The 27,928-nt window shown below is 43.9% G+C and overlaps 1 protein-coding gene across 5 annotated transcripts in view; it reads left to right on the forward strand.

Moving 5' to 3' along the window:
- The window catches only part of LOC123343656 (syntaxin-binding protein 4-like), a 158,279-nt gene that overhangs the window by 62,504 nt on the left and 67,847 nt on the right, over positions 1–27,928 (forward strand). For 4 of the 5 annotated variants that reach the window (XM_044978889.1, XM_044978887.1, XM_044978890.1 and 1 more), the window contains exon 2: positions 13,631–13,704. In XM_044978889.1, the coding sequence (XP_044834824.1) occupies positions 13,638–13,704 (67 nt within the window). In that variant the 5' untranslated portion in view covers positions 13,631–13,637. Of the gene's footprint in view, positions 1–9,255; positions 9,303–13,630; positions 13,705–27,928 lie in introns of those variants that run through there. The other variant, XM_044978886.1, reaches the window with a different exon arrangement.

Below are 27,928 nucleotides of genomic sequence, written 5' to 3' on the forward strand. Positions count from 1 at the left end.
TTTAAAAGTCATGACTTTGTTACTTTGTAATGAACTGATGTCAGTCTGTCTGTCTGTCTCTTGGAACTGCTCAGCTGGCTGTCAGAAGCCTTATACTGCTATCAGTTACTGGTGATTCTCCATTGGCTAAAGTGGTAGGGACCTATTCTTTTGGCATTCTAACTCTGCTGTCCCTGTGAAGTTTCTAATGACCCTGCTGTCACATTGACAATAGAGAAATCATGGATAGCCAAAGATTTGTTACATTTTAATCAGGTTAAGTTTCACTTTGAACAATTTAATCAATATACTTAGCCAATTTTTTTATTAATTTATCTGAAATTGTTCAATGAATAATATTTATGAAAATACTTCAGCCTATGGATAGCTTGCAGTATCTTTTCACCCACTCACTGAGGAGAGAGAGAGAGAGAGTGAGAGAGTGAGAGTGTGTGTGTGTGTGTGTGTGTGTGTTTGGAATTCGTTACTGAAACTTTGTAACCTCAGTCAGATGGGGTTATTTTTTGGTTCTTGGTTGACTGCCTTAATCTTTGTTCAAAATACTTTTGCTTCAGCCCTAATTTATCACAAAACAAATTTAGGACCTACATTAAAATAAACTTTGCCCAAACTCAGTATTTTCTTTCTGTAGTCATTTGTGCAAACAACTTTGGTCATACCATTTTTGTGGTAACCCCACGCAGGAGAGTGGGGGGTGATTTTTGTGTGTGTGTTGAGAGGAGTATCTTTATATTTTAATATCACTAAGAAAAGATTCCGGGATTTGTAGCTTGTTGTAGTAATTGAGCCTATGAATTTACTTGAATTGTAAGTTTAATTGTGCTTCGCCATCATGGCCACCACCCCCACCATCTCCTGCGACTTTGTCATCCTGATCCTGAGAGATGCCCTGACCAGACCAGAGGGGGACCCAGCTGATCCCGTGCTCCAGTTGAATCTCCGACACCATCTAGGATGAAATGGGATCGGACTTTGCCGACAAGAATAGCTCCAGTTCATTTCAACTAACTTCTCTTTTCCCCAAAAAGACATTTGCCACCTTCTAAGAGACTGAGAAACAAAGTGATTCCTCCCCCCCACGCCCTTCTTAAAAACTCTCTCCAGCTCAAGGGAAAGGGAGCAAGGGACGTTGTTAAAATTAAAGCCTTATTAATACTTTACATTTCAAATGCTTTAATGGTTTCTCCTTTTCTTTATCTTTAATAAAAGGTTAAAGGATTTTTTATTGTGTTTGCCATGGCACTAAGCAAACTAAAGCTTCTGTCGGCCAACGCTGGTTTAACATTAATCAGTGACTTTGTTATGTTAACATCTTTTGGTCCATTTATTCCATCTAAATTAATACAACATTTCTGACACCCAGTGTGGGGCCTGGAGGGTTAATACAGACTTAGAAGCTAACACCTTGGCAAACAAACAGTTGTTTTCAAAGTTAGTGTTAAACCAAAAAAAAAATGTTTTTTAAATCCTTAAATATGCTGGTCTTTTTGAAAAAAGTATGCAAAGCAAACTGTTTTTTTGTTTTTGCTTGTTAAAAAAGTTAGCTTTAAAACAGTGGTTAATGTTTTAAAATGACAAAGTTTTTTTTAAGAAAAAGCAAAAGTAGTAAAAATTAAGTGTTTTTAATTAAGGTGCTAAATCAGACTTTTAAGTTGGCCTGGCTCTCGTGTTAACAAAATGCTAGCTTATACCAGGGCTGCTGCTGCATTAACTAGAAATTAAACTTCAAACCACCAAAAGGAAGAGTTGTTGCAACACCAAACCTTTTGTAATTGTTTTGTCTTTAAAATGTTGCGCAATGTTTTTGTCCTGTTTTGTTTGTTTGTTCTGTACATGTGAGACAGCAGAATGCTAGCGTGGCAGGTTAGCTTTCCTGTAAGAGGCTAAGTTGCCATGATGGCCATTTTGTCCTCTCAGATGTTGGTGGTAAAAGGTAGTGGCCAAGGTCTATTAGACAGTAAAAATGCTTGCAAATCTTTACTGCCTTTGGGTGTTGCAGATGGCTCATAAATGCAAAACTAGTTCCAAAAGAACTTCACTTTTTTTTTTTTTTTTAAAGAAAGCACCACACTTAAATAAAAATGCCACCTGGGCTAAAGTGTTTCTCCAGGTAAGCAAGCTTAACTGTTGGTGCATAAAATGTTTATGGTTTGTGTAAATTGTACAGCTTTCACTGTGTAAGCAACAAAAAAGGGGAAAGCTTCCCCCCTGCATCTTTACCCATCTTGAGTGTACTGCCAAAGACACAAGATCTAGGTTGCAGTTTAACATGTTGCAAACATATAACAGCAGCAGTTTTAAGTTTTGTTTTAGCTACAAATCTAGTGAAATGTAAGTTCTTACACTTTTTAGATGTTAATGAAACTTACCTGTAACTTTTGTAATACTTAATCAAGTAAAACTTATAAACCCAATTTTAAAATAAATGTACAAACCTTAAAAAATAACCAAGTACATGTTACCTTTCCTCTAAATGACTAAACTATTTTTTTTTGTAACTGTAATTTTATGAAAAAATGTCAAATCCTAGGTGGAATTGGCTCATGGGAGCAATTACGTTGTAATAATTTGGCCTACAAATTTACTTTAATTGTGAATTCAACATTAAAAAGTGATTGTAGCTTCATAAAATGTCTCAATAACCCATAACGACAAATGTTAAAGGTTAAGGGTACAAAAGGGAGGCAAAAACCCCCCTGAATTAGTTCAGGCAAAAAGGCCTACTACTGTAACTCAAGGAATGTGTTAAAATCATGTGAAGAAAACAATGAATAAAATATAAACAAAATAGTATATCAAAAACTAAGCTTAATTAGTAAACAAAATAATAAATGAATGGGCTATTCCCCCCCCCCCCCCTTTTTTTTTTTTTTTAAATTAAGGACTTACAAAGAGATCTTTAACTACTAAAACAAGCTTCACCGTCATGGCTGCCACCCATACTGTCTGCTAAAACCCTGGGCCTTTGTCATCTTGATCCTAAAAATGTCCTAACCAAACTGAGCCAAAGAAGAAAGACCCAGATGACATTGCCACCTTTTCTAGCTCCAGCTACGTACACCATCTAAAATAAAATCCTCCTTAAACAATAGCAACATCAGCTCATCTCAACTAACTTCTTTTCTTCCCCTCCCCCAAAAGACAGTAATTGCCAATCTTTAATATTAGCTAAAAATGGTTGGTTATGAATATTTTTCCTTCTTAAAAACTTCTTCTTAAAAACAATTTTTTTTGTCCCAAAAGCCTTATTTTATATTTACATTGCAAACACATTAATTATTTTTCCTTTATTTAAATTGTTGTATTTTATTATTAACCATAATATTAAACTTAAATCTTAAACCTTTATATGCCAAACCTTGTTTAATATTAATCTGTATCTAAATTATATTAATACCTTTAGCCCATTTATTCCAGCTAGACTAATAGAACAAGCCTTGTGGCACGTGCTGTTAAAGTATTTTACAGAGCACCATGAGCAAGGTGACAGATCTGGAGGATCAGAGGAAGGAGGGGGCAGGTCAGCCAGTGACCTGGCTGCACAGTGCAGCAGACCAGGCTGCGAGGTCATGCATTGAGTGAGCAAGCAAGATGTCTGGCTCTGAAGCAACTGTCTGCTGGGTGGGAGGTGGGGCCAGTCAAGCCTGAACCTCAGACTAAGTAGTCACCTCAGGGCAAGGCATGTCAGGCCACTGACTGGCTGAAGCCCTCTGTTGGTTGCTGGCAGGGTTTCTCCATCATTGGCTTCTCTGTGTCGCTTCCCTTGTCCCTAGGTCTGATTGTCACACCTATCCTGTGTCATTTCCTTGGGCAGGTCTCTCTCTTTGTGCCCTACTTGTGCTCACCTCTGCACCGTCCTTGTTGCTGTGTTTGAGTGTTTTCTGTTACCTCTGAGTCTGTCATGTGCTCCCCCATCCTACAACCAGTCAGCACTGAGAGCACGGTGTAGTCACCTGCCAGGGAGCAAGGAGACCAAATGTACCCATTCCCAAGCTAGGTAAATATAACCAAGCAATTCAGCCTTTTTTTGCCTCCTCGTGCTGTGGGCCCTGAGCCGGTGCCCCCGCTTGGTGTGCCTTTTTCCTCTTCCTGCTACTTGCTCCTTAGAAGCAGGGAAGAAAGGAAGAGGGAAGTGTAGAAGAGAGTCTCCCCCACCCACAGCCTCAAAGCTAGGGGGCATGCAGAAGCTTCCTTTGAGACATCGCAGTATCCTCAGACCTCCTTTCTTCAGTTCTGCTTGTGTTCTCATGCACGCCATCAGTGTCCAGGCACCCAACGAGGGACCACTGACCCAGCTCCCCAGCTCCTGGAAGAGGCTATTTTATTATCATGAAGGAGGTGGGAGTAGCACATCCAGGTGAAGTTCTGATTTTAAAAGGACATCCTCCCCTCTTATGAGAAGTGGTGTGCCCTAGTGACTAGGGCATTGGACTGGGACGCCAGAGGACTTGGGGTCTAGTCCCAGCTCTGTTACTAGTTTGCTGTGTGACCTTGGGCATTTCACGCTACCTTTTGTGTGCCTCAGTTTCTCCATCTAAAATCCATGGATAATGATACTTTCCTCCTTTGTAAAGTGCACGGAGAGCTGAAGATGAAAAGAGCTGTTGATTGTTATGGTAAAGCCATAACTTCTGTGCGCAAGGTATGCTTTTGGGTACCCTAGGGCTTTCTTTTCTGATTGGACTTCCAGGATGCCCATTTACTGCATATGGGGGAGTCCTTCTATCTATGCATTTTCCTTAGAGAAAGGGACAGCCATTTCTAGGTTCTGCTCTTAGGATTAACTCCAGGATCTAGACTAGGGTGACCAGACAGCAAGTGTGAAAAATCGGGATGGGGTGGGGGGTAATTGGAGCGTATATAAGAAAAAGACCCGAAAATTGGGGCTGTCCCTATAAAATCGGGACATGTGGTCACCCTAATCTAGACTCTTTAGTGATAAATGTCTGCATCAGGAAGGGTGCACATTTATCCTGAATGGGACAATCTATTTGTTCTAGCAGGATTTTCACCAGTCTAGTAAGAGACTGGGATAGAGTGTTACAGCCAACTGAGCATGACAATATCCGACTATGACTTCCCACCAGAGAGAGGATTCTCACCTACTGCATATTGCCTAAGGCCCTAATGTTTTGGACCCTGGGAATTTGATTGTGCCTGCCAGATCTGGACAGCTAAATCTCCCTTTCGCTAGAGAGTGAAGGGTGTAGTTTCTTCAGGCAGGATCTCCCATGGACAGAGCACATTGCTTGGCTAGGTGGAAGAAGAATTGCACGATTGGTATGTAAGGGAGAATCCAGAAGAACTCTTTAAAATGCGCTTCCAGAAGGAGAAATGGCAGTGAGGGAAGTGTTCTGACTGCATCTCTGCCTATTGATTTTTGTGGGGTTCAAGAAGGGACTTAAATTTGGCACCTTGAATGCCCAAGTTGAGACATTATCCACTGGACTTGGCTCTCTTCAGCTGTGTATGGAGGTATGGGGGCCACCTCCACTCCCAGTGCTGCTTGGCTATAGAATGAGGAGGAGGGGGAAACGAGCGATGTATGACAAGAAAGAATAATTTAGTGTTCATTGTACTTGTCATAGTTATCCTCTTCCCAATCCCTCTGTCCAGTTTGTTTGTGGAGCACAGGATTTGCCACGCTGCAGTAGGCCATCTTCTTGTCCACACCCCTGCTTTTGGCAGTGATCAAAATTTGATGCTGAAGAGAGAGGTGCAAAACCTTCCACCATGTACTTAGCCAACTGTGCAGGATAAGCTCCTTCCCACAGACGGGCCCAACCATTCAAGGAAGAGGTAGGAGAAGAGTGTGGCTCTGGACTGTATTTACCTTAAATGACAGTCTTTTTTGCCTTCTTGCTTCCTGGGAGGAAGAGACAATTCTACTAACTGGCTGTAGGATGGGGGAAGAGAACAACCATAACAAACGTGATTACTAGTAGGTAATTCTTTCTGTGTTTTCCTCCCTAGTTTTCTGTCTTCTGTGTTAACCCCTTTGTTTTTGTCCTTCATTTTTTTTTTAAAGTTTTGTTGGGAAACACACAGATAGGTTGTTCTATGTTTTGCTTTACCATATTTTTTTTTCATGTTCCTATTATAAGACACAGGTAGTTTAAGTAAAATAAAACAAAAAAGTAAATAAAGAAATCCTCCTTTCACATGTTTAGTATTCAGTCAAGCTGGTTGAAATGTCTTCATTTAAATGTTTTTATGAAAGAAAATTTTTCATGGGAACAAATAAGGAGACCTGGGTTCTAGTTCCACCTCTTGCCAGTGGTCTGCTGGGTGACTGCTCTGTGCCTCAGTTTCCCCACTGCAAAATGAGGATAATGATACTGACTACCTTTGTAAAGCATTTTGAGATCTACTGATAAGAGATAGGAATTATGATAATTATTGTTACACTTTCCCCTATTTTAAACTATACACACATTATTCTCAAGGAACGGCAATTACTTTACCAGTAAATATTACTGTCAATGACTACATATATTTTCTGTTGTCGATAACGCTTACCGCTCATAGTGTTTTTCACCAATTGATCTCAAAGCACTTTACAAACGTGGGTAAGCATTATCATTCTCCCTTTAGTCTCACATGCTGAGTCAGCGCACAGCTGAGAATAGAACCCTGGAGTCTTGACTCCAAGCTTGCTCATCGGATCATGGGGCACGTTTAATAGTATCTACATCTAAAAAAAATTTAGAAACTGAAATAAGGATAAAAAGACTAATACAAAAATAATTGAAAAAAAATCCCTGGATTAGATTTCAGGTTGATGGTGTGTGATGAACTAGGCCTTTCTTTAGATGCAAATATTTTGCTTGTTTGTTAAGCCAGTTAAGGATGTCCTTTACTTTTCATTTCCTTGGTCTTTTAAATTTTTTGGGGGGGGAGGGGCTGGAAGTGGTGTGATAATATTATCATTACTTAGTGATCCAGACCATAGTGAATTGCATGTGTGTGAAATTTTCTGTGTGTGTGTGTGTGTGTGTGTGTTTGTTTTTATCTTGGCTAAATACTCTGGGCTAGATTGGCATAACTCCATTGACTCCAATAGTAGTCCATACCCACTGACTTCAACAGAGCTGTGCCAAAATATTCTAGCTGAGAGTCTGGCCCATGAGCCACAAAAGATTAATTTTGTGACTCATTTTATTAGCAATGATTCAGGTGGTTTCCTGGCCTTGTATAAAACAAGTCATGTAATGAATCTTAGCGGCAGGATAGAAATACTCTATTATTGTGGTTTTGGAAGATTATTCGTGCATTAGTGGATTTGGAATTGTTACAATAACCAATAGGCATATAAAAGGTTTGAGTCTGTTTAAAGTATCCATTTACAAATGAGTTGTTGCAGCAGGCCTGCCTGAACTAGCCTCCACCATCCATGTGCTTTGCCGTCTGGTGAGGGAGAGCATTTTTGGAAGAGTTGGACAAGAACTGCAGAAAAATAGAGGTCCAGCGGTTAGGATGCTTGTCTAGTACTTTGGGGATCTGGGTTCAAATCTCTGCTCTGCCACAAAACCTCCTGTATCACTTAGTCTCTATGTTTGTTCCCCATCTCTAAAATGGGGATATTAGCACAGCCTTACCTCACAGAGGTGTTGTGATGATAAATATACTGATGATTGGGAGACACTCATACTTTAATAATGGGGACCATACAAGTATCTAGGACATTTAGATAGCTAGAAACATTATTCAAATAGCTGCCCCTCACTCCCAGATTCACTTTGACGACTCAAGCAAATCTGTATTCACTACAGCTGGTCAACATTTTCTGAGTTTTCATCTTTTTGACAAAAAATTTCATACATTTATTTTAATGAATAAATTCACATTTTTGGAAGACAGTTTCAACCAGCTAAAGAGCTGGTTGGAGCTTTTTATTTTAAAATATTCATCACATCAACTTCCCCCTCTTTTTTTTCCTTTTGAAATCGCAGTAAAATTTTTTGAAAAAAATCCATATTTGTTAGTTGTTGTTTTTTTTTTTTTTGACCCGGGGTAGTATTCACACCAGAAGCGTTTACTGGTCCTCTTGAAAGCTCTTTGTGGATATAGGAATCATCCTGTCAACGAGAAGTAACACCATCATGTGACTTTGGGTGACGAATCACCAGCTCAGGTAATGAACGCTGACTAGAATGTACTCCAAGCAGTGCTTGTGATGAGATGAGTACATATAAACCATTTGTTGAACAATTCCCAATTTGCTCTTGGCTATCAAAGCAAAGTTCTGGAGAATCAGAACCAGGAAAGGAAAGTACCTGACAAATGAACCCATAAATACACATTTGTCTTTCTAGGAGTTAATACCCACTTCAAACACTGCCCAGTAGCAGTTCAGTCCTGCACCAACTGAGGTCCATTTCACGACTGAGTTTAAAGCAAAATTCCCATTGATTTTAAAATGAACAAGGTCAGTCCTGAGGGTGGCATAGTGGAAAGGAACATGGTGTAATGGTTAAAACAAAGGATTTGGCATCAGATCAACTATTTCAGGCTCTGCCACTAACTCATTATATGACCTTGAGTTAGTTACCATAACCTTGGTGCCTCAGTTTTCCCATCTGTAAATTGGGGATCATAATACTGCCCTAACTTTGCAGAACGCTTTGGGAGCCTTAGATGAAAGAGACTATTTAAGAGCAAATTATTCCTATAAACTCTTGGCAGATATTAGCACAGCCAAAGTTGATTTACTTGGTATTAACTGGGCAATGCTACAGCCCAAATAAGATATTAAAGAGGGAAAAACTGTAAACAGTGCAGTATGTTATTACTTTCAAAGCTTTGCTGCAGATTTAAAGCCTTCGGGGACATTAGCAACATGTCCTGGCTTCAAAGCTGAAGGGCAACGTTCATGCGTTGGTTATTTAGGGGATATTCCAAAAGGTAAACAATAAATCATCAAATAATGACACCACTGCTCTCATTATGTATGAGCAGCGCTGCTTTGAGGAGGGGGCGGGGAGAGGATGAGTGTGTATTTATAGATGTCTTTGCTGTTTGTTCAGGAGGGCACTTGCAATAGGCCATGCTGGTTTTGTTTGGATTGCATAAGCTTTAATCTAAAGTTAGAGATGTTTTTAGTTGATCTGTGTTAATGTTGGGTGGGAATTAACATGCATAAGAGAAGATCATGTGACCACTCCCCCTCTTCCATCGCTTTATCGGCTTCCTGCCAAAGCAGAGTGGCTAGAGGCTAGCTGGGCTGGGCTGGAATCACACAACCCAGAGAGCGAGATGCCAGTGATCTCAGTCCTTTACAGAGGCGCCGTCATTATTAGCAGGTAATACCTCTGAGCAGCAAAACTGATGAAAAATGGGTGGCGGGTCAGAAGAAGGCAAGGAGACTGCATGGTTGGGCTGGGGTGTTTAAGAGCCTCCTTGGGGAAATACAAAATTCCTGTCTGTGCGATAGATATTTAATGTCCAATCTCCTATCAACTGGGCAAGAGGAAGGGAGGATTCCTTTGGTTTCCACAGAAAAGTGATTCAGTAAGGGAGGGAGGGGGGATTGTGTGTCTGCTTCAGAAAGGGCTGAGACTGTGATGCAGGCTGAGAAAATCCGAAGTGCCTCCCTTAGGATAAGGGGGAAGACTTGTGCTGTCCTGTCCTGGAATATCTCCTGGCCCTTGGTACCTTTCCAGGACTTTGTTTTTTTTCTCTCCAAGCCAAACGAGGGGAGGGAGTATGAGTGACTGTGTGCTCAGGATGGAGTAAGGTATAATGGCATGATAAGTGAACGGGCTAAGGGTTATTCAATTAGAATGAGCATAAAAACCTTTAGTGAAATGCTATTCTGAATAACGAACTCTTTTGTTTGACTGCCTGCTCTCTTGGAGAAGGTTTCCTTCTTATTCCTGAAGTCCCAGCACTGCAAAGGAAGTGATTGAGAATAGAGGACTTTTTGGAAGTCCTGCGCACCTAGTATGAGACTGATTTGTGTTCAGGGTTATTTGCTCCAAAATCAGCCCTCTCTGCTCCTTTGCTGTGCATTTTATATGATTAGAAAACTTGTTCCCTCTAATGTTAATGTTGTGTGTGTTTGGGTTTTTGTTAATTTATTCCATTGTTGGGGGGATCAGATTTAGGGAACATTTTGGGGGTAATCGGCTAGTCACCTGTTTTATGAAACCCCTATCCTGACATTACATTTGAGTTCGGGTTAAAACTCAGTTTCCTGTTTGTTAATAACATGGTTTCTTCAGGCACATATCCAGGTAACTCTGCAAAATTCTGCGTAGTAACTTCAATACACTTAATTAGGGCCGCATATTCTGCTGAAGTAAATTGGTGTAGCTCCATTGACTTCAGTGGAGCTATTCTGATTTACACTAGCTGAGAAATTGGCCCTAGATGTTTATCTAATGTCTTGAATATGTAAAATATTATATAAATATTAAGTATGATTAATATGAAACTGAAGTAGGAGGGATGAAGGTAAAATTTGATCAGAGACTTAGTCTTGGCTGTTATGGTCTCTGAGGTGTAATTTTGAGCTGCGTGAAGGTACTTAGTTAGGATTTAAATCTTGGATGTCCCTACAGGCTCTTCTGGAAAAATGCAGGGTTACTCCTCCCATAACCTGTTGGGTTTAGATCTGGTTAACAGGCTCTGCTGTATCCACTTCCGCGTTATTGCTGAGATCAAACCATGTCAAATCTCATGCTGAATCATGAAACTCACATTTTTCCTCCAAGGTGAACTATGGGAACAGGAGAGTGCACGGCAAGAAGCTGAATTAGAGAGGATCTTGGTATTAGGTTGCCATCTAGAATATTTGGGCACTTTCGGCTTGTTAGGTTAAAGTCCACCCACTCCCATGTAACACTGCTGCTGTGAAAGTATCTCGAGGGGCCAGGAGAAGAAAAGGGACCATACTTGAATTCTAAACAGGGCTTCAGTGATCCAAATAAAAACCTGTATTTTTGAGGCAAGTTGAATCTAATACTGAGGCACTCTGCAGCCCCGAGTCGTCTTTAAATAAATAATTAAAGGGCAGAAATTTCAGAGGTCTTCAGCATTGGGCTAACTCTACTCCCATTGAAGTCAGTCCCGCCCCAAATGTCTCTCAAAAGCCTTCATGGTAGGAACTTGAGCTCGGTGATGCCTCAGGATGGGAATTTGTCTATCCTAATCTCTTGTAGTGCAATATATTGGTGTAGCACTCTCGATGTCAGGGGACTGGATGGTGGTGTGTTAATGTGACCTTATTTATATCTATGCTGAAATGTCCGAAAGGCTGGATCTCTACCTCTGTGCCTGGGAGGAAGTCGGAGGCACTATGGAACATACACGGCCTCTTGATTCTTCCCAAGTGTTCGAAGTTACCTTGTTAATACGTTTTCTGTTTTCTGTTTTTACTTAATATTGGGACCTACTTATTTGCTTGGGTGTCAGAGGTCTAGAGCATATGTTTTTTGACTAGAGATGGTTGGAATGTTTTCGCTAAAATGAAATGTCATGCTGGCTGCCCTTCCTGCAGCCCTTATTGGCCTGGATGGGCGAACCGCGGCCAGTGGGAGCCGCGATCGGCCGAACCTGTGGACATGGCAGGTAAACAAACCAGCCTGGCCCACCAGGGGCTTTCCCTGAACAAGCGGTGGCCCTAGTTTGAGAACCGCTGATCTAGACCATCCATGACAGGTGTTTGTCCAACCTGCTCTTAAAAATCCCCAATGATGGAGATTCCACAACCTCCCTAGGCAATTTATTCCAGTGCTTAACCACTCTGACAGTTAGGAAGTTTTCCCTAATGTCCAACCTAAACTGCCCTTGCTGCAATTTAAGCCCACTGCTTCTTGTCCTATCCTCAGAGGTTAAGAAGAACAATTTTTCTCCCTCCTCCTTGTAACAACCTTTTATGTACTTGAAAACTGTTATCATGTCCCCTATCAGTCTTCTCTTCTCCAGAGCAAACAAACCCAATTTTTTCAATCTTCTCTCATAGATCATGTTTTCTAGACCTTTTATCATTTTTGTTGCTCTTCTCTGGGCTTTCTCCAATTTGTCCACATCTTTCCTTAAATGTGGTGCCCAAAACTGGACACAATACTCCAGTTGAGGCTGAATCGGCACAGAGTAGAGTAGAGTGGAAGAATTACTTCTCATGTCTTGCTTACAATACTCCTGCTAATACATCCCAGAATGATGTTTGCTTTTTTTCTGCAACAGCATTACACTGTTGACTCATATTTAGCATGTGATCCACTATGACCCCCAGATCCCTTTCCGCAGTACTCCTTCCTAGGCAGTCATTTCCTATTTTGTATGTGTGCAACTGATTGTTCCTTCCTAAGTGCAGTACTTTGTGTTTGTCCTTACTGAATTTCATTCTGTTTACTTCAGACAATTTCTCCAGTTTGTCCAGATCATTTTGAATTTTAATCCTATCCTCCAAAGCACTTGCAACCCCTCCCAGCTTGGTATCATCTGCAGACGTTATAAGTGTACTCTCTATGCCATTATCTATATCATGGATGAAGATATTGAACAGAACCGGACCAAGAACTAATCCCTGTGAGACTCCACTCATTATGCCCTTCCAGCATGACGGTGAACCACTGATAACTACTCTCTGGGAACAATTTTCCAACCAGTTACGCACCCACCTTATAGTAGTTCCATCTAGGTTGTATTTCCCTAGTTTGTTTATGAGAAGGTAATGCGAGACAGTATCAAAAGCCTTGCTGAAGTCAAGATATAGATAATGATTGGGAAGGTTTTGGGGTGAGAGAAAGACTCATAGACTTTACAGTCTGAAGGGACCATCATGATCATCTAGTCTGACATGCTGCACATCGAGGAAGTGAACTTCCTCACTTCCACTGGAGGAGAGGGGGAAACACAAGAGACTCTCTAGCTTGGTGGGTTCGGCACTGGCCTGGGATGTGGGAGACTAGGTTCAGGTCCTTACTCTGCCTGATTTGGGGTGCTCTGGGATGAAAACTCTGCTCTAGAGCAGGGAGCTGAGCTTGGATCTCTCAAGCCAGTGCCCCACTCACCTTACTATAGAGTGTGACGTGATGCAAAACCGTTTGAACAAAAACATTGGAAGTTGCCACAAAATGGAGTTGTCCTCCAGTCAGCTCTGATTTGATCAGTGCTCCTCCGTGCTAATTAGGTGTGTGCTTTAAAACCTTGGAGCTGAAATCTCCTCCACCTCTCACCAAATTCCTTCATTACAGAATGAGTTGGTTTAAACTGTTTTTGGCAGTAGACTTATTGGACTATTGGTCCAAATTAGATCTAATTTGTGTACCAATGTATATTTGGAATAAATCCATTAGCCAGAGTGGTGGTGTTCCACATGGACACTGGTCTCATTGAGAACACAAACACACATATTTTGTGTGTATGTGTGTGTCTGTCTTTCCGTCTGTCTGTCCATGTCTGTGTATGTATACATTAGCTTATGTCTGAGTAACTTTGTGAGGTTTTATTTTGCCCTCTACCAGCATGCACCTCATGCTCGTGTCTTTTGAAACGGTGTGTTTTTTGTATGGTTTTATGGGCACAGATTGTCTGGGTGGGGTGGGGGTTTCTGTGTCTCTGTGTTTGTGTTTTGTGTGTTACTATTTTAGCCTCTTCAAACTGTATCTGGTTTCTCTTCCAGGACACTCATGGGACCATATGGAATGGATCGAACAGTGCACTGCATTGATTTCTATGATTGTGCAAATGGGCTGGGTGAGTACTTTGTGTATGTGCAAGCATCACCCTGGGATATTGGAGAAAATGCACCATCAAATTGAGCTTTCAACATCTTGAGTGGTGACCTTCTCATGCAGGTACAATGCAGAGGACTGGGTCTTCTTTTGAATAGCTTCTGGAGTGTGTAAGGGAGCTATACCCTTAAGACAGTGCTGGTCTTGTGATTAATACACAAGAGTGGGTGGTGAGACCTGGATTCTATTCCCAGTTCTGCCACAAACTTCCCAGATCACCTTGGACAAATCACTGAGGCCCAAAATGTCCACTAATTGTTTTGTGTACCTCCATTTTTGAGTGGCCAGCCGGAGACACCTTGATCGGGGCACTCAAACTAATATTTGTTAAATGTCAGTCTTTATCTCTCTGAGCCTCAGTTTCTCCACTTGTATAATGGGCACATACATATTTCTCCACTGTTGTAAAATATGCTGAGATCTCTGGAAGAAAAGAATTTTGTAGGTGTATTATTTTTATTATGTGTTCAATGATGGGAAATTGAAGTTAGACAAATTCAGACTGGAAATATGGTGCAGTTACTTACCAGGGAGGATGTTACTCACTGGAACAACTTACCATCGGATATGGTGGATTCTTCATCACATGGAGACTGTAAATCAAGAAGGGATGTTTCTCCAAAAGATACCTCCTATTTCAACCAGAATATGAGCTTGATGCCAGATCACTGGGCGAGCTCCTCAGGGCTGGGCTATGCAAGAGGTCAGACTAGATGGTCATAATGGTCCCTTCTAGACTTAACCTCTCTGGATAGTCTCTTTCTGAAAACAGCCAGGATTTGGCATTGGGTGAATTAAAACGTGGGTTTGAGACCACAGAATGACTGTATTTCACAAAGGCAGTGAGGAGCAAATGACCCTCTTCTTCCCCACAAGCCCTTTAAGACAAATGAAAACACAGAGCTGTCTTGAACACACAACCGTTGCTCAGACAGATGCTCCTCTTGACTTCAGTGGGAGCAGAGAGGCCAGCACTGAGCTCTTGTGAAAACCCCACTCTCTCTGAACACCAGTCTGGCAATGGGACTGTCACCATGCTATAGCCCACCCAGACATGGCCCGTCTTTGACAGCTAGCTGGCACCCCCTTTTCCACTCGGTGATGCCTGAAGCCAGACTATGGCTGCCTACTGCATGGGTGTGCCGGGAGGAAGTACATGCCATGCATGCTCTGCTCCATGGGCACCCATGCAGGGCCAGCCGCAACTTGACCTGTTCTCCCTGTTTGTTAGATTGAACTCTGACCTTCACACGAGGTGTGGATGGGAGGTCCTGTTTCTGGTGCCTGGCCAGCTACAGATTATCCATCTCCCAGTGAAAGGTGCCATGAGATAGTTTAAAGTAACCTTGTATTCCCCTCTCTTGCCACAAGCAGAGTCTGCAGTGCTGCCCAGGAGCTCAGAACTGCTGCTCTAGCCTTCTGCGCAGACATTACCTTAGCAGCATACATTTAATGACTTGGAAGTGCTTTGTAATACCTACACTTTGAAAGGTAGGACAGAAACCCACATTCTATTCTAGTCTCTCTGCTCATTATTTTCTGAGATTGAAATAATAGTTCACCTGCATCCTGGAATGCTACCTTCAATGAGGAGAATCACCTCAGTTGTTATAACGTGTGTGTGTGTGTATAATATATGCTGCATAAAAGCTTAATATCATATAGACAGATCCTCAGCTGGTGTACAGTAGCAGAGCTTGGAGCTAGCTGTAAAATATTTTTTCTGCCCGCCCTCCCCAATTAAATGATATTTTTGGTCACATTTCTAAGAAAAATTTTGAGGGTTTTTTTGATTAAAAAAAAAAAAATCAAAGTATTTCAGCCAAAAGCTGAAATATTTTGATTCTGAAATGGTGCTGCGGTGCATCATGGGAGTGGTAGTTCTAGTGCCTCATGCTCCCATTCTTCTCAATGGGCTCGGCTTCATGGTCAAACCATGTCTCCCATGATGCACCATGCACCTCTTGGTGAGAAGAGGCAGTGCATTGTAGCCATGGTACATCATGATAGATTAAATCTGGCTGAGGAACCTGGCCTATGGAAGAGAATGGGAGCATGAGTCACTGGAACTATAATTCCCATGAGACACCACTATGGCATTTCAGAATCAAAATATTTTGACTTTTGACCAGTTTTCAGTTCTGTGTTCCAACAACAACCAAAAAAACCCCAAAATAGAAATTGGCACTTCTTATGAAAAATTTTAATCAAAAACCCAATTTCCTGTTGCAAAAGAACTCCCATGGAAAACTTTCAGCCAGCCCTTTGAGTCAATTTTTGCTAATTTGGACCAGCTGGGGATCTGACCCATAGTTTAGTTTTTGAAAGCATGGAGCTGTTGGCTAGGTTTGGATGCAGTTTTACCAGGTGGCACAGCACAGAAGATGCGGCCTATGGAGTGGGGTGGAGGCCAAAGTTGGCCACTAGTATAAAGTAGAACTGCTTTACAGCCCAGAGCAGCTGCAAATCCTCATCATGGAGGGTGGGATCCAGAGTCGCACACGTTGCGTTCTGTACGGTGCATACCTTAAAAAAAATAAAGATTAAATGACAAATCCATCTGAATTCATGATGAGGAGTAATCAGTTAGACTCTTCAACAATCATAGCCAAAGAGAGAGAAGTGCTAAGAATTTCAGCTCAACAGATGAACTAGTAAGTGGAATTTCAGCTCTCCTGAGAAACTAGCGAATGGCTGTTTGGTAGCTGTCTGTTTTCAGCCATCTGAGTGAGTTGGTTGACAGTTGTGATGTCATCTCCACTGAAGGAATAGGTCTGCTTCTGTGGCGCTTCCACTCTGTAGATGGGCTAACCTGTGCAATGATTGGGAGCTCAGAGCATTTCCATTATCCAGTGGCTCGGAAATTTCAACTCCATAGATCAGTGGTCACCAACACGGTGCCTGCGGGCACCATGGCACCCGCCGGGGCATTTATATGCACCTGCCTAGTGCCCAGCAGGGGAGAGAAGCGGCAGCCCTGCGCCTGCTGGGGACAGAGAACTCCGGGGCTGCAGGCTGCGGGCGCCGGTGTTCTCTATCCCTGGCAGGCGCAGGGCTGCGGCTTCTCTCCGGCTTCTCCAGGGCTGCAGACTGCAGGCGCCAGTGTTCTCGGTCTCTGGCAGGCATGGAACTGCAGCTTCTCTCCGGCTTCTCCAGGGCTGCAGACTGCAGGCGCCGGTGTTCTCGGTCTCTGGCAGGTGCGGGGCCGCGGCTTCTCTCCGGCTTCTCCAGGGCTGCAGACTGCAGGCGCCGGTGTTCTCGGTCTCTGGCAGGCATGGAACTGCAGCTTCTCTCCGGCTTCTCCAGGGCTGCAGACTGCAGGCGCCGGTGTTCTCGGTCCCTGGTAGGTGCGGGGCCGCGGCTTAAGCCGGAGTGAAGCCGCGGCCCCATGCCTGCCGGGGACAGAGAACTCCAGGGCTGCAGGCTGCGGGTGGCAGTGTTCTCTGTCCCCGGCAGGCACGGGACCCGCCTAGTGCCCAGCAGGGGAGAGAAGCTGGGGCCCCGCGCTTGCTGGGGACAGAGTACTCCGGGGCTGCAGGCTGTGGACGCCAGTGTTCTCTGTCCTCCCGGCTTCTCTCTGCGCTGCCCAGAACTGGCGCAAAAAAAACCTGAAAAAAACCCCATGCTCTGACTCTGCAGAATGGACGGAATGCTGCCCCATAGCTGCCCCATAGCTGCCCCAGGCATGTGCTTGCTCCACTGGTGCCTGGAGCCGGCGCTGTATGTGAGTAATTGTTGGCACCCGCCACACTCTTCTGAAAACATGAATGTGCTACTTGCCACAAAAAGGTTGGGGACCACTGCCATAGATGAACAAACTTGATTCAGTTGCTGGGATTGGAGCTCTGGGAATGGACTAGCTAGGTCAGTGACTAGAAGCTGGCTAGCATGCACTAGCCTTTCACATGTCCATAAATTATATACTCGATCCATACGTTGCTATATCATGTTCTAAAACTGAATCTCTCCACCAAACTCTACCCAAGAAGGGGCAAGAGGCCTTTGTAAAGTGTTGCAATATGATGCATTTGGCAGTACTGAAGTCTGGTGATTCAGTTTCCAGTGCAGTCCTTCAGCTTTTCTTCCTGTTCTGTTGTGGGACGACCCATGGATCATATAGTCAGGTAAACTCATCCAACGTAAGTAGCACACTTTTTTAAAAAAATCACTCTTTCAGCCAGAAAGGAGAGTAATAAAGTCATTACAAGAGTACAGTACTAAAGCTAGCTCTTAGCTCAGGGGTAGGCAACCTATGGCATGCGTGCCAAAGGTGGCACGCGAGCTGATTTTTCAATGGCACTCACACTGCCTGGGTCCTGGCTACCAGTCCGGCGGGGGGGGGGGGGCTCTGCATTTTAATTTAATTTTAAATGAAGCTTCTTAAATATTTTAAAAACTTTATTTACTTTACATACAACAATAGTTTAGTTATATATTATAGACTTACAGAGAGAGACCTTCTAAAAATGTTAATGTATTACTGGCACGCGAAACCTTAAATTAGAGTGAATAAATGAAGACTCGGCAGAGCACTTCAGAAAGGTTGCCGACCCCTGTCTTAGCTAGTTCTACAGGACTCAGAATTCTTTGGAAAAGAAAGAAGCACCCGTGAATCATAGCCTCAACTCCTAACCTATTAATGGGCCAAATTCTGACCCTGGCATACTTCCAGAGTAACTACATAGATTTAAGTATTAGTCCAGACTTACACAAGTGTAACAGATCAGAGCTAAGTACTAGGTCGGTTCTGTGGCTTTAACTTGAAACTCAAACAATCCCAAATGAAAGTCCAAACGCTCCTAAAATCGTAACTTTTAATTAGGAATAGTTCTCAGAGGCAAGTGACAGTTAAACAGCATTTCTCAGAAAAGCTGGGATTCAGTCATCCTCACTTTCATCATCTTAGAACTAAGCTGAGTGTGATTCACCTGCCACCTGTCCCTGACCCCAGACAGAAAAGAAGCCAGAGACTGCAAGAGTAACAGAGGGAGTAAGAGAAACATAACTGAACATTGTCAGCTTAGGCGTCGAACAGGAGTCTGCTCCACTGTGTCTAAGAGCAGGGATAAAGGTCACAATCCTGAGGTTTGGTGCCTGGGATGGAAGACCGAGCAATGCATTAACAGGTGGAAAGCACTCAACTCTGAGCAGCGGATCACAACCCGGGCGACAATAATAGTTAGTTAGCCCTTACAAAGTACAGTTCATCTACAAATCTGGATACCCATGACCACCTCTGTTTTACAAATTGGGGAACTGGAGCACAACAACTGACTTTGCCCAAGGTCACGTAGCAGATGTGGCAGGGCAAGGGCTTGAAACCAAGTCTGTTGTTTGTTTGGTGCCTGATCCAATAGACCTCAGTGTCTATTTGGCACCTAGTCGTTGAGCGTCACTGAAAGCCACAGGGGAGCGTGACTGCTAGACTAAACAAACAGCTTATCTAGGGACCCCTTGACCCATAGTGGAGATGGAGATCCAGGAGCACTGTGGGATTATAGGCCTGAGGATTTTTTTCAGTGGCACTGGAGGGAACAGGGTTTGGTGCAAAAGAACAAGTCCAGGGTCTGAATTTTGAAATATACTGTAAAGAACCTCACACAAATGCTCTCTGGGTCATTCTAAGCTCTACCCTGACCTGGAATTTCCTCCATAAACCTTTACTCTGTGAAAGAGAAACCATTGAGGACACCCGTACCAAGTCCAGGACCTTTGCCAGAAAAGAAAGATTAAAGAGATCCAAAATAGGCCCTAAGTATTACTTAATAAGCATTATACTGGGACACTGATGCTATCAAATTAAAGGGGCGCTGTCAATTTAATTTTGGTCCCAAATATAAGTTGGGTTAAAATAAGTCTTTCTTTCTAAAACCTAAAAGGATAATAGAAATGTTTCCACAATTTACAAAAAATGCCCTCTCATCTACACAGTTGGCTTTTAATTTAGCATTTAACACCCAAACATAGCTGCACTAAGAACCTGAAAGTGAAATGGATAGTAAATAAAAGGGAAATGATTGCCATTGACTATCCTTGTTCAATCCAAGGAAATGCAAAATTGACTAAGCTCATATACAGTGACATGTAAACCAGAATTTAAAAATTCTTTTCTTTCTAGAAGCTGTTATTAATAGCACACTCTAGGTCAAACAAACATTTGTTCACAATTTATGATTTTTAAATTGACTATCCCTTTAAGGTTTTAACATCAGTTCCATTTAAACACCTGTTTGCATAAGCTTATAACTTAAGCCCTGATCTTGCAAAGATTTATGAGCATGCTTAACTTTATGCATGAGTGGTTATATTGTCACTATTGCCAACCACAAGCATTCAAAAATCATGAATCAAGCCCCCCCCCCCCCCCAAATCAGGAGATTGGCCTAAAAATCATGATTTAAATAATAATAAACATCATGATAGGTTTATCTCCTGGTTTTGGAACCATAGGGTTAAATTGCTTCACATTCTCAAGAGTCCCTCTGCAACCATGAGGACTAGATATTTACTGTTGTTTTAAATGAAAACTGAGATTTTTTTGCAATCACTTGAATCCAGGAGCTGGGGCGTTAAGAAAATCTTCAAATATCATGAGATTGGTGATAAAATCACCAAAGTTGGTGCAGTGCCTTGAGGTCAAGTGAGCGAATCTTTACACATCACTAGCCAACAAAATTCTTGCTCTGGACGGCGAGTTCTCAGTTTGGGTGCCATTGTGGTGGTTCTCGCTCTCTCTCCCCATCTTGTGAAAAGCTTCAGTTGGCATTTTCCTGCTTTTAAATGGCCAAAATAGTGTGTGGTGGTTGAGGATACTCTTTCCCCCGCCCCCACCTCATGCTCAGCCCTGCACATGCATAGAACCTGAGTGTCTTCTCCTTGGAACAGAACCTGGAGCAAGAGGCCCTCTATTAATGGCTTACTCCTGATTGGTATTTTGGCAGTGGGTTTCTTACTCTCTCCTTTTCCCTCTATGTGAAATAGCTGAGACATTAAACTGTGAGCCGTCACTATTGCGTTAACACACTGACTCGCTTCCTAAGAACTCGCATAATAATTTTTACCACCATATTGGCCCCATAGATATGTTCACACAATGAGTCCCCAATCTTGGTTGCTTCCTAGTCGCTATTGTATCGATAAACATGATTAATAGATGCTTGGAGCGAGACGTGATTGACAGGATAATGCAAATCTTCATAATGCGTATGCACATGCTCACCTCGGCACTGTCCTTTTGTGCAAGGAACTGTATTTAAAGTGCTGATACTCATTTAGTTGCTGGATTGGAATGACTTTGAGGAAGATATTCTGATCTGATGGGGAAAATTCTGAGAAGAAACCTAAATAACCCACCCTTATTATTACTATTTATTTGTACTGCACTAGAGCTTAGTAGCCAGGCCAGGACTCTGTTGTGCTAGGGGCTGTACAAACAGAGAACAAAAAGAGGGTCTCTGCCCTAAAGAGCTCACAATGTAAAATTCAGCTTCTAGTCAATGTGGCGTATTCCCTATTCAACCCTTCCATCACATCTAACATGATGTAATCCTAAAGGCTGGTCCATCTCCATGTCTGGCCATGGCTTCTGGAGGCACTGTGGCAAGGAGGAGATGCAGTTCTGAGAGAGAGACCTAGGTTTGGAGTGAGTCCTGGATCTGCCTCCCATGTTGGGTATCACCTTCTCGCTGGCTCTCTCTTGCTGCGCTCCATCCTCTTTGCCACAGGCGCCTGTGCCTTTCCATCTGCTGGAAAGCAACAGGGGGCTGGTGGGAACTGCAGACACCTGTGGGCAGGGGCTTGCACAAGGAGGGGGAAGCAGTAATCGGTGGGGCACAGAACTCCAGCCCCAGTGCTGCAGCAGGGAGATGAGCTCCTCTGGCCCCAGGGCTGTGGTGGAGCAGAGAACATGCCTCTCCAAAAGCCATCAAAATGTTATTCCTGCACATGCCCCTGCCCATGGGGTAAGTGGGGAGAGGCTGGCCTGGACCCCAGGTAGGGTGAGTGGTGGTGGGCTGGCAGCCTACGGCTGCTTGTGTGGTAGTGACGAGCGCCCTACAGTGCTGAGCAAGCAGGTCAGAGAAGGGCTTAAGCTAGTGGATGGCCCGTTGTTCAGCAGAGAGGGAGTCTTGGGAGCTGGGATGGGAAAGAGGAGAGAGATGAGAGTGGACTCAGTCTCCGTCTCTGTTTAGAGCCCTAGGGGGTGAGTACTCCCCCCTTAGAGTTCAGGGTAAATGTGCAGTCTCCTCCCCACCCACTTCTCTGTAGCCTGGCCTTGTCCCCCTCCTCATGTCTGTCTGGGTTATGTCCTGCTCCCATTTCTGGTCACTGGGGCCTGCTCCCTCTGAAATCAGTGGCACTCTCTTGCTGTTCCTCAGCTGATTTCTGTGGCAAAGCCCTTTGTACCTGTCTTTGCCATTGTAGTAGTAATAATAATAATAAATAGGAGTTTTGCCAGTGATTTCATCAGGGCAAGTTCAGGACCACAGTCCTTCATCTTTGCGGCTATCTTCCCCTCACAGTGCATATAACTATCCAGCTCAGCCAGTCACCCAAGACATCGCCCCCTTCTCCAGTAGCTCCTCCATACTACTTCTTTCTATGCTCAGCAGCTCAGATGGTTTCTTGCTTGTCCATCTTTGGTGTCAGGTTTCCCACCTGCCTGTTTTGTCCTTGGCCACATTCAGCCCTGTAATTTCCATTCCATCATGCGTGCCACATCCTTTGCACCTGCCCCCACAAATGGGGCACTAGGGCAGGTGAGCAGTTGAACAGCCTGACTGTTAAGCCACACCAGCGCAAAAGGATCCTATTGTTGTAAAATGCTTATCCAAGAGTAGAAATAGGGCTTGAGCTGTGTCACAATTTAGCCCTTTAGGTTTGTTTCTGTACGTAACAGGAGACTCTTCCCCAGAGGTGGTCCGAGTCTGCAGCTGGTGCAATTTCTGCTGCATTAGAAGTAGCTGCACATCACTGTGGAAAAATCTTAAGTCTCTTACTACCCAAATTAGGGACAGCATGCAGGGACTAGACCTTTCGAGTGTGAGACACAGACATGGCCCGTTGCACTGCTTTGGTTCTGATTCTTAAGTGTGTGTGTGTAGGCAGAGCGCATGGGGGGAGTGGGTGGCTTTGGGGGAGGTCAGGGGAGGAGGTTGTTTTGTTTGCCAATATTGGAGTTAAAGTCAGTGTTTTCCCCTATCAAAGTTTGAATGTGTCTGAGACTAATACTGTGAGTAGTCACTGATTTTAATAACCAGATTGGATTTTCTACTGACATTTTTGGGGATAAAGGAGGATTTGTAGATACTCTGGCTATATTAAACCATTATTACAATTGATTCATGGACACAAAGGAGAAATGAGTGATTACAGGTTTTTTCTTTCAGTATCTAAACAGAGGAACAGCTAGAATCTGCAGTCCTCCAATACACCTGTGTGTACATTGTGTGTGTGTGTGTGTGTGTGACACTATAGTTGTAATTCTCAGCAGTTATATAATTTTACCTTATTTCTGTCCCCTATTTTGTATAATTTCTCCCTGTTGTATTTCTAGCTGATACTGTGTAGAAAGATGCGTGGGTGACTGTTGGTGTCATCAGCAGTATAAGTCTAAGTGCCACATAACGAGACCTCAAAGCTCTAGATACTCAGAGGAGACAGAATTGTCCTCTCGGAGCCTGTTAATCACAGCACTTGGTCTTGATGGAAAAGAAATTGTGTCCCCTTAGACGTTCAGGAGAAAGGTCTGCAAGTCCTGGAGGAGGCTACCTGAGGCTGTCAACATAGGATAACCATTTTTCTGCTAGGCAGGAAGGGGAAAGCAACAGCAGAACACAGGTGTCTGTATGGGGGGACTTGGCAGTTTGTAGCCCCTAGACACAGAGCTGGGCTGTGCACATGTCCCAGCACTGAAGGGGGTTTTGGGACAGAGCAGTGGCATGTGGCGTCAAGTGGTGACAAAGTGCCTCGTAGAGGATCTGTAACGGTTAGGGGCGCTATTCCAGCCACCTCGCTATTCCGACAGCCAGAGAGGGACTCGGGAACTGTATCCCATCTTGTCGACTACCTCCGAGTTTGCTGCAGTAAGCCCACTCACTCAGGCTTTGTGCGGTGTGGGGAGGAAGTGAATTTCAACCTGAGGTTTATCTGGTGTTCTGTGTGTTGTATTGCCAGCCCCAAGTGTTGAACAATCCCTAGCTGTGCCCACAATCATGATACCTGCTTAAAAATAATGAGGTTCTCAAAAATCATTTTTATTCATCTTTTTTTTGTTTTTGAACCTTTTAAGCTTTTCTACACAATTGGGAGGGCTAGAAACTTTAGTTTAAAAGCTGAGATTCTCATGTAATTATTTGGCTCCAGAAGATGGTATCTTATGAAAAACACCTATTATGGAGAGGGAAACAATACAATGGCTAGAGTTAACAATACTGCTGTTGTAGAAACTCATGTCTTCTATGAATTGTGCTGATACGAACCCAGACCAAAGGGGAAAAAAACATATTAAAGAAATGTTCCCTGCACTCTCCCATTGCTGGGTCTCGCATAGTGCTCAACACACTGTTAATGCTTAACAAAAACTAATAAAAGAAACTGAGGTCTTTCTGTTTCTAGTTAGTAAGAAAACTGGAAGAGACCAGCACACCCTTTCCTCAGCAAAGAGGTTTGTCAACATTTCTAACCATGGTCTCTAAGTGCTCCTGACTGTGGGGGGAACTGTGTGCAAGGACAAGAGGCTCACATCCTTCATAGACATTTAATGAGAAATTGAAGTGGGTCACAGTGTCCTAAAATAAACTAACCTTTGTGCACACACACACTCCCACCGGTGTACTTTTGCCCTCACGTGGCTTCATTATGCCTGGGCAGCACTCAGAGACCCAAATACTGCTTGGGGTGCATGTCTGTGGCCCCTGTGGAAGTCAGAGTGAGGTGTATGTTGACCTAAAGGCAAAATGACCAATCAGAGTGAAGGATCTCTTGGTTTCCTCCTTTCACGTTATGCAGACAGGCATTCCATTCTTCTTCCAGTAGATCCCCATTGCTAGTGTGGGAGAGGAATTAATTCACTGCATTTATTTAATCCTGAGCTTCCTAATGTTGCTCCATCCTCGAGGTCCCTGCCCTGAAGGTGCTTCCTTCCTCTGAATCCAGTCTTGGGCTGCCTTCAGCCCTGACCCATGTGAGTTTCTGCAGGGACAACTGAACTGTGGGCCCCCTGGCAGTGCAAAGTCCACCGAGTGGTGGAGCCAGTGCTTAATTTGTGCCAGGGCTGAGCCCCGGCGTCTCTAGGCCTGGCAGTTCATAGCCCTGGCAACGTTGGCTTGCTGCGTCAGTTATGAAAGTAAAAAAATTGCTTGAGCCCTGGCACCTCTTTCATTACAAATGAAGCACTGGGTGAAGCCAGTACTGTAGGGCACCCTCTGCACCACAGGGGGCCCACAGCTGGCGATTGTCTCTCCAAGAGTAGGCAGCAGTGGCCTCTGAGGAGGAGTGGGCAACGATCTTAGGAGATGTGTAGACTCAGCACATTTTTTAGGCATCTTCCAATGGCAGGACTCCTCTGGAGTCCCACCACTCTCCCTTGGCTGGGCGTCTTGGGGATGATGGTGGACCAGACACCTCCTGCCATCCTTCAGGGCATGTTCCCCTGGGGGTACAGCTGTAACCAGCTGCACACAAGGGTCTGTGCACACTGCGCCCAGTGTGCCAGTGCAGGGAGTCAAGCCCATGGTGTTCATCTAGCCCTGGTGCTCCACACTTTGCTGCCATGGATCTGTCTCCACAGCGATACGGCTCAGACTGACACACACATCCTGCACGTTAGCTTTCTAAATGTAGTTATTTCTTGGAACTTTGAAAATACTCTTGGCCATCTCACTGGGCAAAGCAAAGAAGGTAAGTGATTTAAAATAATCTCTGGGCTAGGGCAGATAATCTCCAATTAATTAATTAGAAGTGTTATTTACAAGTGCCTACTTCAGCAAGATGGTAAGGCAGCTAGGTCATAATTTATGCTGTTTTTGTTTTGCTGGGGGTTCAAGATAGCTCCGCTATCATCACTCCACTTCACATTTTCCAGATGGGTCAGGTATGTAACATTATATCTGTGCCTCTGGACTTCAGGGGTTGAGATTAGATTGTTTTATGGTGCTCTAGTGTGCTAGGGCTTGTGATATACACAAAGACACAATCCCTGCCTTAAGGAAGCTTACAAACGAATGTCAGACATGATGTAAGGAGCAAAGGGTAGTAAGATGCTAGGGATGGGTGCACTGGAGGAAAGACAGGGTAATGTTAGAGTTGGGTTGAAATGTTTAGATTTCAGTGAAATTTTCACCATTTTTTTCTTGTTTTTATGAGAACTGGTCAATGTTTTAAACTTCAAAATTTTAAAAGGAGGGCAATTAAAGCATTTCAAGAAAGTTTTTTCTCTTGTTCTGGTTTCTCTAAGTAACATCAGTAGAATGACAAAGTCACTCAGTGGGGCCACTGTGTAGCGTGATGAAGTATGGAGTTCATTGGTTAGCTATAAATCAGTGTTTTAGCTGGCTAACTTAATGTAGCTGGCGTGGCAGGAAGTGGGTGTTCTGGGAGTGTGGTTGCCTTGCATCTCTGGAGAGAAGGACGAGCCAGGCACAAACAGCTGATAAAATGGGACCTGAATCTGGACCATCCCTGCTGTTGAGTTTGGTTTTGTAAAATTGAACCATAACTGATGAGTTTTTACAAAACCCAGATCCAGCTCTCTTGGTCCATCAGAAAACAGGGGCATCTGACAGGATGTCAGGCATCTTCCTGCTGTTGTGGCGTATTATATATATCAGTGTACTAGGGGCAAAGGAAGTCCATGGAACGATGACAATTGACACCCACCAAGGATCTGTCCCTTAGAGCCTTTTCTTGGCTTCTTTTGTGCATGATGGGGGTGTGTGAGGTTGGGGTGGGGGTGGAATGGGACAAAGAGGCACTTATACAAACTCAGGGAGCAGCCAGCATCTCACAATTTAACAGTTTCTGAATTCAGAGGGGGAGAACCATAGCTCCACAAGCAGCACTACCCAACCCCAAGGGGTCAAACCAAGGGCATGATTCCCCAGTGACTCACCATGCTTCATGCTCTCCATTTGTAAAATGGGGACACGAATCCCTCCCTCCCTTCATAAAGCACTGATAACAGCCAGCCTGCAGGCATATATTATTATTAACCTCCCATCTGCACTGGCTGGCCGCACACACCACACACTTCTGGAGTGTGTAGTAATTGCTGCTCCTGTGTGTGGTCCCTCAGCCCCCAGCTCCAGTCCCTCTCCCCAACACACGCATGCAGCAGCAGCCATCAATAGGTTCCTGTGGCTGCTTTGGAATCAATTGGCGTTGTTCATTTCTGGCTGACTGTCCTCAGAGGGTGTTGGGCAATGGCTCCCCATCCCTCAGGGCCCTCCCATGGGGCATGCCACCTAGGTTCATTTTGCCACTGCTCTTGTTTGTGGGGCCATTTGGAGGCTGGGGAGGGAACCTGGGCTGCGGTGTCTTCAATATGCTGCTGTCTCAGTTCTGGGTCTCCAGTTCCTCCAGCCCAGCCAAGGTGGCCAGTGCCATCGCTCAGAGTCGGGGTGAGATGGGTTAAGGTCTGAGGTTCTGTGACCCTAAGAACCCCTCAGTGCCAACTGGAGAAGGGTTCACTGCTCTGTAACATAACTCCTAACAGGCCTGACAAACGCTCTTCTCCTAGTACCCTGCTTTCATGGTATCTATCCATAAATGATGTCATGGAAGATTTTCAATGAAAGCCAGAGTCATGCTGATCATTAATATTGTTGTGTCCAGTCAGATACTATGTAAAAAGTTATATGTACAGTGAAAATATGTTCCTAAAGTCTGGCTCAAGGCAGGGTTGGCAAACCGGTTTCGGCCAGACAATGGATGTATATTCCCTTGTCCACCTCGGTTCACACGAAGCTTTGTGAGCCAGCCCAATGATAGCCCTGTTTGCATACGAAGTCAACATGAGGATGTGAAGTCAGACCACCAGGGAATTAACTTTAGGGGTCATCCTGATGCTGGGGACCAATTGTGAGTTTTGGGGGATATAAGGAGAAGGCAAAAGGACACCTCTTCATCCTGCACCTGAGGAAGTGATTGGGCAGTGAGATTACATTCATGAAAATAGGATCCCCAGCTGC

This window comes from Mauremys mutica, chromosome 11, assembly GCF_020497125.1.
Source record: "Mauremys mutica isolate MM-2020 ecotype Southern chromosome 11, ASM2049712v1, whole genome shotgun sequence".
Taxonomy (NCBI): domain Eukaryota; kingdom Metazoa; phylum Chordata; order Testudines; family Geoemydidae; genus Mauremys; species Mauremys mutica.